Below are 13,455 nucleotides of genomic sequence, written 5' to 3'. Positions count from 1 at the left end.
CCGTCTCACTGAGATTATGTCATTTCTGCTGCCGTTCTAGTTAGGAGCGCTACAATAGATAATTGCGACTACCTCCCAAATGCCAATCAGACCCTCCATATCACACTGTGACTTTGAATGGCGTTTGTATCGCTGTCCTGCTAATTATTATTGTCGTCGTACCGTAACCTTTGCAGCGCATACAAGTCGGGAACATAACGCTTGATGAAAAAATACGTGGCTTGAAATGAAGAGCTTTGATAAAGGCTAGAAACTGGCGTAGTTGATTTCGGCTCAATATGGCCAAGCCATCCCTGACAGTTATTTTTGCTTTGCTTTCATTTGTTTTTGAATATGCGTGGCGCTCACAGTAAAAAAATGGCTCAGTTGGCTGACCGCATTTTTATGTGTCTTCGCCCAGAAATGATTCAGAAATAAATGTGCTTCATGTTTTTGGTTTACGCATTCAATAAAAAGTAGTCGCAGCTTACACAAGTTTGTCTAATCGGGAAAGTATTCAAACCTGTAGAGATTTAAACATTACATTGAGGTGGGGGGTTACACACAGCAATAAAAACAGGTAATGGCATACAATAAGCAGCAGTATACTATACAATACAAAAAAGACATTAGGGAGCAAAAGTGGTACATCAGGGTATCAACGTACAGTGAGAACAACGACAAAACAATTTCTTCAGCAAGAAACAGCAACATACAATTAAGTAACAAAGCACTATGTAATGATAGCGAACTTTACATTAACAATATACAATAAAGTACGAAATTTCAAAAAGCAGTTGCAAATTTTTTGCTATTAAGTGTGCCACCTACGGCAGCATGCAGTCGATTCTATTCTAAAATAGATTTGAGGTAAAAAGTGCTTTCGAAACGTGCAGTTCTACAACTGTATTTGCTAACCTTGAGCTCGTGATCTGCTCGTCTGGATATATAATGCGGCTGAAGAATATATTTATTGCGGTCAATTCCCACTTGGCCATAAAATATATTCTGAAAAAAATTCAAGCGTAATGTCTGCCTTCTCATTTCTAAAATGTCCCATTTTAATGTCGGTTTTGCAGTAGTGATGCTAACATTTCTCTCATAGTTGCCGATTACGTACCCGTGCTGCTATATTCTGAACTATCTCAAGTGTATCTCGGTCGATACACGTAGGAATGTCCCATACAGTGCATCCATATTCTAAAATGGATCTAATACAGCTTTTGTAAAGAAGATCATGAGCCTGCTGGGGAAATAGTTTTGTATTACGCCGAAGAAATCCTAACAGTTTGCATGCCTTTGCTGTAATGAAATCAGCGTGCCTGCGGCAACACATGGACGATGCGAGGAGGATTTACTTTTGTCGTTCTTTACAATCTCGAAAATTCTTTGCTTCGAAGTGGCTAACACAACTCTTGCGCCACGTCACTGGAGGGCACCGCATAAAACAGTGAGCACGCGCACAGTTGGCAGAACAAAGATATCATAATGAGTTTATATATTTCAATCTGGACCCATTCAATGACCTACTTTACCACTTCTAATAGAAATTGTTAGGCGTTTGCATTCAAATTGGACACACTTTTGTTGACATTTTATTTAAGCAATGGCAGACGTGAAATGTCATCAGTGAAACTATTTTGCACTGCTAGCTATGTTACCTATGTAAGACAACGTTAGCTCTGAAAGATGCACGCGAAATTATTCGAAACCCTCTAACGGGACCTACAGTATCAATCAGTAGAAATTAAACGCAAATGTGACGCTTACCTCACATGCGGATTTGCCTTTTGCTTTTGTGCAAACAAGCTCCGCACTTCCTGCAGCGTCCTCCTTGAGCAAGGCAGTATACCACTTCCGGCAGTAATCAAATGACACAACTTTCGTTTTGAAGTAGTGGAGCCAAGGTGTTATCGTCCCTGCAGTGACAGGAAGTTCACGGTTTTAAGAATGTGGCACGGAAGTAAATTACTCAGCGATTAAATTGTCATGATTAAACATCGCATGCTTGTGCGATGCAATGCGATGGCATCGCCCCATTCAGAGGTCGCCGAGCGCTCACGGGAGACTCAAATCGCGTCAGCTGCCAATCGGTTTGGGATACCGCGTATCAACTGCTGAGCACTCTACACATATTGGGCTTCATTGCTAAGGAAAGATATTGGGGACTACGTCTCTGCCAAAGCATTACCCGTCATTCTGTTCGAATGAAAGTATTCGTTGGAAGAGGCTGAATGGATGCAACAGATCTTTTCTGCAGTTACCTATACCACTCGTCGGACTACAAGGATTACCGCGCACTCAATTGTATTCTAAGTGATCTGATAGTTTGTTGAGCTTGATGCCTGGGAGTGGGTTTAAAACAACGTATGTAATTAAAGTATAGTAGCAACGCCACCAAAATGCACCACCTACAAGAGGGATTTATAGGGAAAGTGAAAAATAACTTTCTCAGTTATCCCCGAAAATGATTTCATTAGCCAATGTATTAAAAAAACTTATTCCTTACAAGTTTATTACGAAAGTTATGGCCTAGCGTTAGATCAAATTTAGCATTACATAATTTTTTTTCCTTTATGCTTCTCTTGAAAACAGTTAATTTGTTTGTGCATTATTTTATACGTATGAACAACTTTTTATTCCGTGAACCATGATGTTCTAAATTGTCAACTTCATAGCTATGGCCTCCGAGGGCCTTTTCTATCTTTCCTTGAGAATTATTAGAGTGATCAAAATCAAGTTGTAGTAATCGGAAATACCAAAGTTGGCCAGTGGAGATCCTCAGGGTGAGATTCTAGCACCCCTTTTATATATATATGTTTTACTTGTGTGTTGACGATCTCACGTCATTCTTCTTTGCTGTGTTTTTCCCTAGGCTGATGACACGCTTCTAGTATCCCGTCAGGCTAATTATGATCAGGCCGTGGCCGAATGACAAATTGACACTGTAAATGTCACGAGTTGGTACTGTAATATTTAAATTTCTATCAATCAAGATATAATTAAACTCGTGTTTTACTACAGTCCCGCGAAACGTATTCCTGCAATCACTACTTTGTTTCTTCATGCTCATCAGTGTAGTAATTGCGTCTGCGCTCCCAATCCGTACTTTTCAGGTGTCAGATATCTGGCGTTCATTTGTATTCTAGTTTGTCTTGAGACAGTCATTTGTCTAAAGTTTGTGAACGGCTGCGCAAAACAACGTGCCTGCTATATTCCATCAAATCATTATGCCCAATCTACGAGATAGCTCATGCATTAGGGGACAGTGTGCTGTGCTATGGAATTTTCTCTTTCTTTAATTTTGTTCAGTGTTATGGCGCAATAACGTTGATTGTTTACCAAAAATGCATAATTCGTACCATGATCTATGGTGTTCCAATTCCCACCATTCTAATGTGGCTTTCTTTTTGCGCACGTATGCCTTCGTTCAGGCTGTTCTTTACTGAAAGTGTTTTTCCTACGTACCTGTGGAATAAGGAACTTTGGCTCCGATATGTACCTGCTCAAATATTCGGTCCACGAGATCATTTCAATTTGCCTGGAGTCCGGACTGGATGTGGAGAAGGTCTTCGGGCGTTCTATGTGCCTAGTGTTCGGAATGACCTGGTTTTTGCAGCCGGAAAGACGTAAAGTCTGGTATTTTTGTTTCGTATGCTTGATTTCTTTCCTTTTCTTCCTGACTATTCCAGTTATTTTCATGATGTGAATCGACAGTCGTATACGCTCTAACTTGTCGCTTGCTGCAGGGCACTGCTCAAAAGCCATTTGCTCGCTTGGGCAGGCCCATATTTAGGTCCACAAATCAAGAATTTGTTATTATTATCATTATCGCAAAGCGTCCTCCAGGATTTCCAGTCGCCAACCATAATTACCTCACTATCTTCAGCAAAATATTGTAGTGCACAGCTGACCACGGGATAAGTACGAATTCATGTCGCTCAGCCTCAGTGAAAAACGTTGGGCGTTCGATAGAACCTGAGGAATCCACGTGATGTAGGCATTGCTAGCGTTAACAGCGAACTGAAGTTATTAATAGGGTCAAAGGTCCCGCTGCAATGCCTAACGGGAATATCTCACATCAGCTTTTTAAGTGTTGACAAATCCACACAATTCTCGCTCTACCATCATCGTCTTATATATTTTTTACCGCGTACAGTCGTTTGTCAATCCCCATCCAGCAACCAACGCCTCCTTGTTGGTCAGATGCAGCTGCTGTGTGGGTAAGCATATAGGTCTGAGAGATTGGTCGAACTCAAGTGGGTCCTTCAGCTGCAATAGAAACAAAAGCACTTTAGGTGGCACGGAAACGGATTCAGTAAAAATTACAACTTCTAATCAGCATTCAAGTAATTGTAGTTCACGCATAAACATTGATATAGATAGCAATAGCAGTCCAGGCAGACCCTATCTCACGAATAGTGTCTAGCTTAAAGGCGTTAGCATTTATGAAAGGTAGCGACTCACCTATATACAGAACGCCTCAACTTGTCATGTTTGAGTCTTGTATACAGCCGGCCTTTTCTCTTGCGACTTCTAGCGTACACACTGCGCCATTAGCGGAACGGCCGCGGAATATGCGCCTGGCAAACGTTTTTATTATCATCATCATCATCATCATCCTCGTTACGCGAACTGCAGGCCAAAGGCCTCTCCCATACTTCTCCAACTACCCCGGTCTATAGACTGTTAATATAGGTTCACACAAGACTACCTGAACATATATCGCCCGGGTTTGGTGACGGCCAGGGCCGTAACAACTATAAAGTGGCTTTCTGACATTGAAGACCGGCACACACACAGAGGCATGTAACCACTAGCCCCTCTTTGTCCGATTGTTGGATTCTAAGCGGGTTCCCTCATCACAGCAGCCCGAAGTTATATGTGTTAGGCCACAAACAACCCAGTGACTTCAACCGGCGGGTAAGCGAAACAATCAAATGGACTTGCCATTCTGGCCCTGCGAAAGCGGCTGTCCAGCGAAGCTGCACAACCACTTTCGCCGTTCCATCTTACTGTCTCCGTCTCACACTGGCTCCGTCTTACTGTAGGATAAACCTGGGGATGCTGCAAGTGGGCATGCTCTTGATCGTCTCTCTGCTCAGCGCGACTCCAGGATCAGGAGGTACTTTAGCCGGTCTTCTTCGTGTCGGCGCAAGACGAAGAGTTCCGATTTCTATGGAGAGCAGGATAGACCCCTTTCGTAAACTCAGTCATATTGATAGATTTTCGGAGCGCATCCTGCTGTTATCCGGCAGACGCCGTTTTGGCCGCATAGTCCAATCACCAGCGTATAGAAAAATTTTGCCTACTGCGACGCTTTCTAACTTTAGTGGTTGACCTCATATGGCGACGTTGAAAAGTAGGTGGACGTTTCCTTGTGCTGTCATTCGATGTTCTTCGTGCGAGCTGAGCCTAGGCTGGCTGCGGCAGTCCTACTCGTAAGAAAGTCGCGCCATATATCATATGGGGCATTATAACGTAAAGATATTCCAACCTCTTTCTTTTCCATTGGTGCATTCAGCCCACCACGACTGATAAAAAAAATTCCGGCCAGCTTGTTTGACCTGTCTGTATCAGGACGTCACGAAAATCAAGAAATCTGATATGAAGCGCACACACTGAGTAAGATTACGCAGAACAAAAGTGAACAAGTTCTCTTCATTTATTCGCCGTTTTTCACCATTATCCCTTCCGCTATTGGTCCATTTTTTTTCCTTGCAACGCGTACTTCGCCTCTCTGTTACGTGACGTCATAATACCACAAAGACTATACGCGTCGCAACGCCGTTTACGAGTTAACGATGCGTTGATGCGCTGAGCAGAAGTCATTATTTTCCCTGAAATAGCCGAAGTGTGTCACGTCTCGAAAGGAATAGAAGACGGCTGTCTCTGACACTGGCTACTCGAAGATGCCGGCGATAGCGAATTTTTTTGGCCTATAATAAAAAAAAAAGATTCGTGGCGGTATAACGTGTCGAGCCCTTTCGCCATGTATACAACACCGCTGAGCCAAGTCTTATTCGATGGGGACCTGTTTTAGCGGCATTCTTAGGTTCGCTGTGCACGTCGCCACGATTTCCCACCAACTACTGCGAAATGAGTAAAGGTAAGCGGACTAATCGCAGACGACGGTACCACACTTCTCACTCGGTTATCCGCTTTCACTGCGCTAACTTGGCTTGACCCACACCCTTCCGACCTCTTAGTGGTCATCATATTTTCTCAGCCAGTCAGACAAGAACACCTGCTCAAAGTGGTCAGTGCCATTCATTTTGAAAGCAAGCCAAGGTTACATCCTATGAGCGGAGCGGCAGCTTGATTGGGCTGTTATTACAACGCTGCCAACATTACGAAAAATTTATGTAAGGAGAATAAATGCAGATCCAAATGAAATGGTTTTACGGTGGCCGGTGGCTGTAGTTGGCAGTTTGCAGAACGTTGAATACTGCACAGTGATACACGTTACTCAATTGTACTTTCTCAATTTCTGCAGCCACAGTGATCGCCTCCACAGCGAAAACGCTATCATCGCATTCCAACGTCTTCAAGGAAAGTTTCTAGAAGTTGAAGTTCGAAGTCTAACAAACAATTCCGTGGAGAAAAGACAGGAACATGGTACCATAAAGGTTTTGCATCAACATGTTAGTAAGCGCACAGCATGCTTTGCGAAAGCTCTGTAGTTATAGTAGCTGAGTGGCTATGGCGTTGCACTCCTTGCTGGTCTCAATGTCATGGTTCTCGCCTAAGTCGCGGCAGCCTTATGTTCTCATGCCTACCCGCGTTCACAGCAAATTTTGTTGTCGTCGGCTCAGTTATCGGCCCTGTTGTCGGCCCAGCTTGGGTAACGCTAGCTAGGACACTCTATATATTGGTCTATTTGGGAAAGCGTAATTGTAGCCATATTTCTAGCACCTTGACTTGCGAATATAATTCTGTGCTGCTTTACCCACATGAAGTAGTACCCCTGTATCAAATACCCAGTCTCAACACACCAATATCTATTCTTTCTTTACGAGCAGTACGGCGTTCACACCACGCGAGAGCATATATTCTGTTAAATATGTTTAGAAGTAACCATAATGAGGAAATATGACAGCCTAATTCAGTATTGACAGGACAACGCGAAAACGCAGGAACAAAATAGGTATACGAAATAGGATGGCCGCAGACTTCCAACCATATTTCAGAAATCTGAAAAAGGTGTGATGTAAACATACCTCTGTCTGACATGTGCCATCGAAATGTCTAAGAAGGCAGCATAAAAACTAATCAAAGCTATGGATATGGCATTTCTAAATACATCAGGTTTTTACATAATATTAAGCTATTTGCAGAACACACAAATCACGCGAACGATGATACACAACAGCTATAATGTTCATCAGGGCAGCCGTGCAAACGATTAAGAAAACTAAAATTACAGATAGATGTCAAGAAACAGATAAATAGCTTCATGTACACCTCAGATGAAATCGCCGATGCAAGCGCATGAACGTGTAAAACTCACCAGCAACAGTAAAAACGTCGTCAAGTCTTATTAGAACCTAACTTATGTATACTTAGGTATACTTAGGTATAATCAGACATATTTCAATCATTGTGCACTTACACGCAACGCCATGTTAAGGGCGTCTTACAAATACTGCTAGGGGACTTCAATCTTCCTGACATCGACTGGAGTACACTGCAGCATCATTCACCTTGCGCAGAAGTTGTTTTCGATATAATTCTTTCTTTCCACCTCACGCAGATAGTAACAGAACCTAACCACGTACAACGAACTAGCTCTAACATTTTAGATTTAGTGTTCCTGAGCAATCGTTTCCCTTATCATGACGTGAACGTAGAAATACTAGAAGGCCTGTCTAACCACCAACTAATAATGTGTTCTGTCCCGTTTCATTGCACTACACCCTCTTTCCGATCAACAATAACATATCCTGACTATAGCCGAGATAACGACACTGGCATACTTGACACATTATCTGAAGTGCTATCATTGTTCCGTCAACTCTCAAATCACACCAATACCGATATGGAAACTCTATGGCGTAGATGTTAAAATATCGTATCGCATTACAAATTTCGTTTCTACCAAGACTAAAATAAAATTTAAAATCAAAATAGCTAAAACTTTCTATTTTTCAAATACTCCAAACAAATTTCCCAAAAGATTCTCCCCAAACGTTCTGGAATTACTTAAATCCCGAAGTACATAATGAAAGTCATCCGTCCTCGAAAGAAAACTGAAATACTGCAACCACACTGAATAACTACTTTTGTTCCATTTTCAATAGAGAAGGTGGAAATGTACCTCACGATAGCCCCTGCACCGGCAAGCAACTAGGGTCCCTTACTGTGACCAAAGCTGGAGTTTTAAACCTTCTACTAAATTGAGACACTAAGAAAGGACTGGGCCCTGATAACATTTCTAACGCATTTCTGCGCAGATATGCCGAGTGGATTGCGAAGTGTTTAGTAATACTCTTTAACAAATCCCTGTCATCCTGCACCCTTCCTACATAACGGAAAACTGCTAAAATAACACCAATACATAAATCAGCCAGCAAATCAGATCACTCAAACTTTAGACCACTCTCACTAAACAGCACGATATGCAAGCAACTTGAGCACATCACCGTAAAGCCCATAACAACCTATCTAGCAGATAACCAAATTCTAACACCTTTTCAGCATGGCTTTCGTAAGGAACTTTCTGCCGTTGCTCAACTAATTGAACTCGTGCATGACGTAAGGACCTCTGTTGATAACCAGAAACAAGTTGACCTCATTTTCCTAGACTTTGCGAAAGCCTTCCACCATGTGTCACACCTAAAACTTATTAGGAAGCTTGAACTAACTTTACGAACTGGCCCAATTTTAGACTGGATTATTGATCACCTCACTAACCGTACTTAGTCTGTCGAAATTAACAACAAGAAATCCGTAACAGCTGATGTCACATCAGGTGCACCACAAGGAAGCGTCATAGCCTGAGTGTTATTCCTAATTTTTATAAACGACCTCCCTGCTAGCATTTTACCATTAGACTTTTTGCTGATGACGGCGTACTATATCAGGATATAAACTCTGTCATCAATCATATAGCTTTCAATAATGCCATAGCAGCAGTAACCAAGTGGTTTGAAGCTATTAACATGATTATTAACGTTAACAACTCTGTTCTATTATCTGTAACCAGGAAGAAACACAGATCACTCTTTCAGTACACGCTAAACAGTATTCCTCTCGCTTCGGTCTGCGAATACAAATAATTAACCTCTGATCTCAGATGGGATGGTCACGGTAACAATGTCACTGCAACCGCAATAATACAGTAATGTTTCATTAAAAGCCTCATACTAGCACTATCTGATATAACGCTACAAGCACATAAAACATTTGTCAGAGCGGTACTAGAGTATGAATATGTGGTTTGGTTTCCTTTTACTAACAAGCTTATTACAAACTTGAAGGTGTTCAAAGCAAGGCACTGAGATTAATTTTTAACAAACCGGCTAGCAGACTCACCGACAGAACTACTCAAACAAGCCCGGATGCTAACCCTTCAAAACTGAGCAAAACTAGCGCGCCTTAAAACCATTTACCGACTCATAATCAATCAATTAAATCTTGATACCTCAAGATACATAATGAAATCTCAAACGAGGAAAATACGTCATAACTCTCCACGCACACTAAATGTGTTTGCATTCCGTACCGATAATTTTAGGTATTTAGTATACGCGATTGGAACGCTTTGAAAGTGAGCTCTGTTCATAGTTCATCACTAACTGCCTTTATCACACTTGTTGAAAACGATCTACTTATATGTTAGTAATAACATTTTATTGTCAGTATCACTTTGTTACTATCCGTGTTTTGCATTTTGAGGCGCATTTATCCGCCCAGCCCAAATCTTGCAGCATGAACCTCATTGTATCTCATATTACTCCTGCTGATATATAAGTGCATTCACTGTAGTTGGAGCATTTCTGAACCAGTTATGATTGTCATGTTTGTATGTCAGTGTACTTTTTTGAATGCCCTTTCTGCTATGATCCATCACGGGATTGACAGGATTGCATGAATAAAAAAAAATATGACCTTACATGAGACTTCACTTATTGTATCACCAAAAATAACTGACTCACTTAGCCTCAGTGGTGCAAGAAATGTTCCTGACATATATGGGGCGCTCACCGAGTTAAAAAAGATTTCCGGAGTAGTTAATGCAATCTTGCAGTATGCTCCAAATTATCTAGCGTTGAGATATAACTGTTCCGCTACAGTGTCACAATATGCGCGGTTTCCCCACGCAGCTTGCAGAACTTAAGAATGAACGGGAAAAATTGTCATCCACCCGTAGGTAGCACGAAGGTACCAATACCACCACATGGGTTTCTCAGAAAGAACGCTTCGCAGTTGACGAAAAATTCGTCGTGGTCGGGGAACTTAAGAATACGTATTAAAAGCTTTATGAGCTACACATGAAGCTTAACTCCTCTTTGGTAGTAAAGATTTAGCCTATGCCAATAGCCTACGCTTTCATTTGCTAACACAAATGAACGAAGCTGCTAAAGAATGCCTGTATGCTTCAACCGTTGTACTGGAAGCCAATTAAATAAATAATTTTCAGTTAAGAGGGTGAAAATACTCCACCTTTATAAGCGCTATGTCGTATCCGGTCGGGCGTTTGCCGTAGTCGGGGTGTGCTTTGAAGTCTTCCACTGGAGCAAAGGCTCCTTTGCCCGGGTGTGTGGCATTGTAATAGACGGAAACATCGACCGCTCGGTGAGTTCTGCCAAATAAAGAAAACGTAATATGCAGAGATCACGCGTGTGCACTCTTTCAATTGCAGCATGGTCGCATAATGATATTACCGCTAGAGTGACAGTTATGTTCGTAGCACCTGATACATTTCGACATTGTTTTGATATCCCCTTCCGGCGATGTCGTTGCAGGCCACCTTAGCTCTTTTTCAAGTAATTTGAAGGAGCTAAAAAAAGCACTATGAATGCAAGATACTAGCGGCATATGTTCAAGTAACGGTTGCGCCTAATTCGTATATTGTTATTATTAAGATATAAGAACATAGCTATAAGAACGTAGATATCAGAACCGAAGAGGTATGTAAAGAGTCTAATTGGTATTTCTTCAATAGTAAACGTGAAGTGGTATGCAAGAAAACTCCTCCACAGCCCATTAGGCGAATAATGATGACGGCAATGCGATTAGCCTTGAGAAAATATGGCAACACACTGTATTATCGCCGGCGAAATGCGTCACGTATATTACGCGTAGGCCAGCGGGCGTCTCAATGGCGCTTCCCTGTGGACACACAGCAAGCTTAGAGGCACTCCGACGAAGATCAAGCGTGGCGGGTGTTCAAATGTACATCCAGACCTGATTGCCTGACGATAGGTGGCAAATCCTTCGCTTTTGACGGCTCCAAAACATTTTTAAAAAATAAGTAATCATGAATATACCCGCGCTGTGGTTGCTGCTGTTGCGCTGCGGTGTACGTGGTCCCGGTATCACACCCCGGCCCCGGCGGACACATTTCGATGGGGGCGAAATGCAAGAATACTGGAGTACTTCGTTTTAGCTGGACGTTAAATAACCCCAGCTAGTCAAAATTAATTCGGAGTCCTACACCACGCCATGCCTCATAATCAAATTGTGGTTTGGCACGTATAATTCCACAGTACTAGCTTTTTGAGAGCAAATATATTTTTGTCACAGAGGAGCGGCTCATACGCTGTGCAGTGTATACCTGGTTGCCGAAACTGCTATATAATTCATTTGCGCTTCTCACAAAAACCTATGACCTTGACATACGTTTGCTGTTTCTTTACTTATTTTGCATCAACGGAAATGTATCGCAAAGTATACACCATCCTCCTCTACGATGTCTACCGGAAGCCCATGCCATAATTGCTTTCGAAAAGTACTTCAGAGATTTCCGGGACTTATACTGTTAAGGATGAGTACCGCACAAAAGGACTGGTGCAACATTTTGTTAGCCTAATGTTCGTGCTGTTGGCTTGCTGCGGCCTTACTCAGCGACACTTCTCTTCCTTAATTACGCAAGAAATGCTTTTTCCAACTGAAGAATGCGTTCAATTACCGCATGCATGCAAAACCACTTCGTCGCATTGCTACGTTTATGTAATATTATGTATTTGTTTTTATGATGAATGGATACAGGATGTAGTTCTTTTGCTACATCCTGCGTCCACGTTTTTCAGGTAATGATACTTATGCACTTTAGCCACCAATTTATTTTAATGTATGTTTCTGAGTCTTTCTTCAAAACTAATTTTGCGCTGCGTTTCTCTGACTTCAAAAGCGGCCTAACACATATCACTGTACAATGGCTTTTATGTGGTTTTACCGTGCGCTCCCAAAGCCAACCGCCCTACCGAATTTCCATTCCCGATAAGATGTCCCATCTCAAGCACATCATGGCATTTGAGAATGTTAGGGCCGGGACCATTTATTTTTCCAGGTAACTGCAGTATTGCGCTGCCCCCCTTTTCCTCATCATTTCTGTGAGTCCTTCAGTAAGTCCTTCCTTCATATATATATACATATATATACGCAGAAGTATTTCTACTGGTTGAAAATGGGTAGGACTTGCTGTTGAACTGACACCACGTAATTCATCGTATCTTCAATAAAGATCATAATTCCCCATCGTACCGCCGGATGTCGGAGCCGCCACCATGCGCTGGTATTGCAAGGGCTACCACCCGGAGCAATACCACTGCAACCTCCAGTAGTAATACTACAAGGAGCAGCCGTACTGCGCGGTAGACTAAGAGTTATCGCTACTAGATCTATATTCAGTCTGTAGTTAGAACATGCAATCTCAGATATCAGCGCACGTGAGAGGAATTGTCAGAATAGTCATGTTACCTCCCCAAGAAAACCATGGTCTTAAATAAAGAGGCTAACGTCGGCGCTATTCGGCCATCCTTTCCCTGTTGGCACTCATTTCAAAAGAGTGTTTTTCAAATTGCCTAGATTTTTGGGTAATGCGCTGCCAAATTTTGCATCGGCTTACTTACCCTGTGCCGACGCATTGCGCTGCTGTTAGTATGAACCGGGGGGATAAGATGCTGCCACCGCAGTTGACCGTTTCGAGTTTAGAACTGCTAGGACTAAGGACAGTCATGAACATTGCCTTGATGTGCAGCTGCAAAGCAGAACAAGGACTGGTAAATAATTATCAACTAAACCACTGAACACAAATGTAAATATTGTACGTTGAATCATGATTGGTGGTTTATTTCTCGTTGACCCTTCTTGCTTCCGTGTTCTTGGTCTGACTGCCATTTGGTAAACACTGAAATCTACGTTTAGGATTTTCCCGAAATAAGTAGCAGTCGCGATGCGTTTCTGCAGGGGTTTGCTACCCAGTGGGTTTCCCATTTACTCAATTATGGAGGTGCACTTCTTGATTATGTT

The 13,455-nt window shown here is 42.2% G+C and overlaps 1 protein-coding gene across 1 annotated transcript in view; it reads right to left on the bottom strand.

Moving 5' to 3' along the window:
• LOC135912097 (chymotrypsin-like protease CTRL-1) overlaps positions 1-13,455 on the bottom strand; it is a 37,111-nt gene that overhangs the window by 6,045 nt on the left and 17,611 nt on the right. The window contains exons 4-7 of the mRNA XM_065444479.2: positions 13,056-13,183; positions 10,645-10,783; positions 4,137-4,251; positions 1,750-1,898 (exon numbers count right to left, since the gene is read on the bottom strand). Coding sequence (XP_065300551.1) covers positions 1,750-1,898; positions 4,137-4,251; positions 10,645-10,783; positions 13,056-13,183 — 531 coding nt within the window. The remainder of the gene's footprint in view (positions 1-1,749; positions 1,899-4,136; positions 4,252-10,644; positions 10,784-13,055; positions 13,184-13,455) is intronic.

This window comes from Dermacentor albipictus, chromosome 10 (assembly GCF_038994185.2).
Source record: "Dermacentor albipictus isolate Rhodes 1998 colony chromosome 10, USDA_Dalb.pri_finalv2, whole genome shotgun sequence".
NCBI lineage: Eukaryota > Metazoa > Arthropoda > Arachnida > Ixodida > Ixodidae > Dermacentor > Dermacentor albipictus.
The sequence above is the reverse complement of the archived record's forward strand: the minus strand, read 5'-3'. Positions and strand labels throughout refer to the sequence as shown.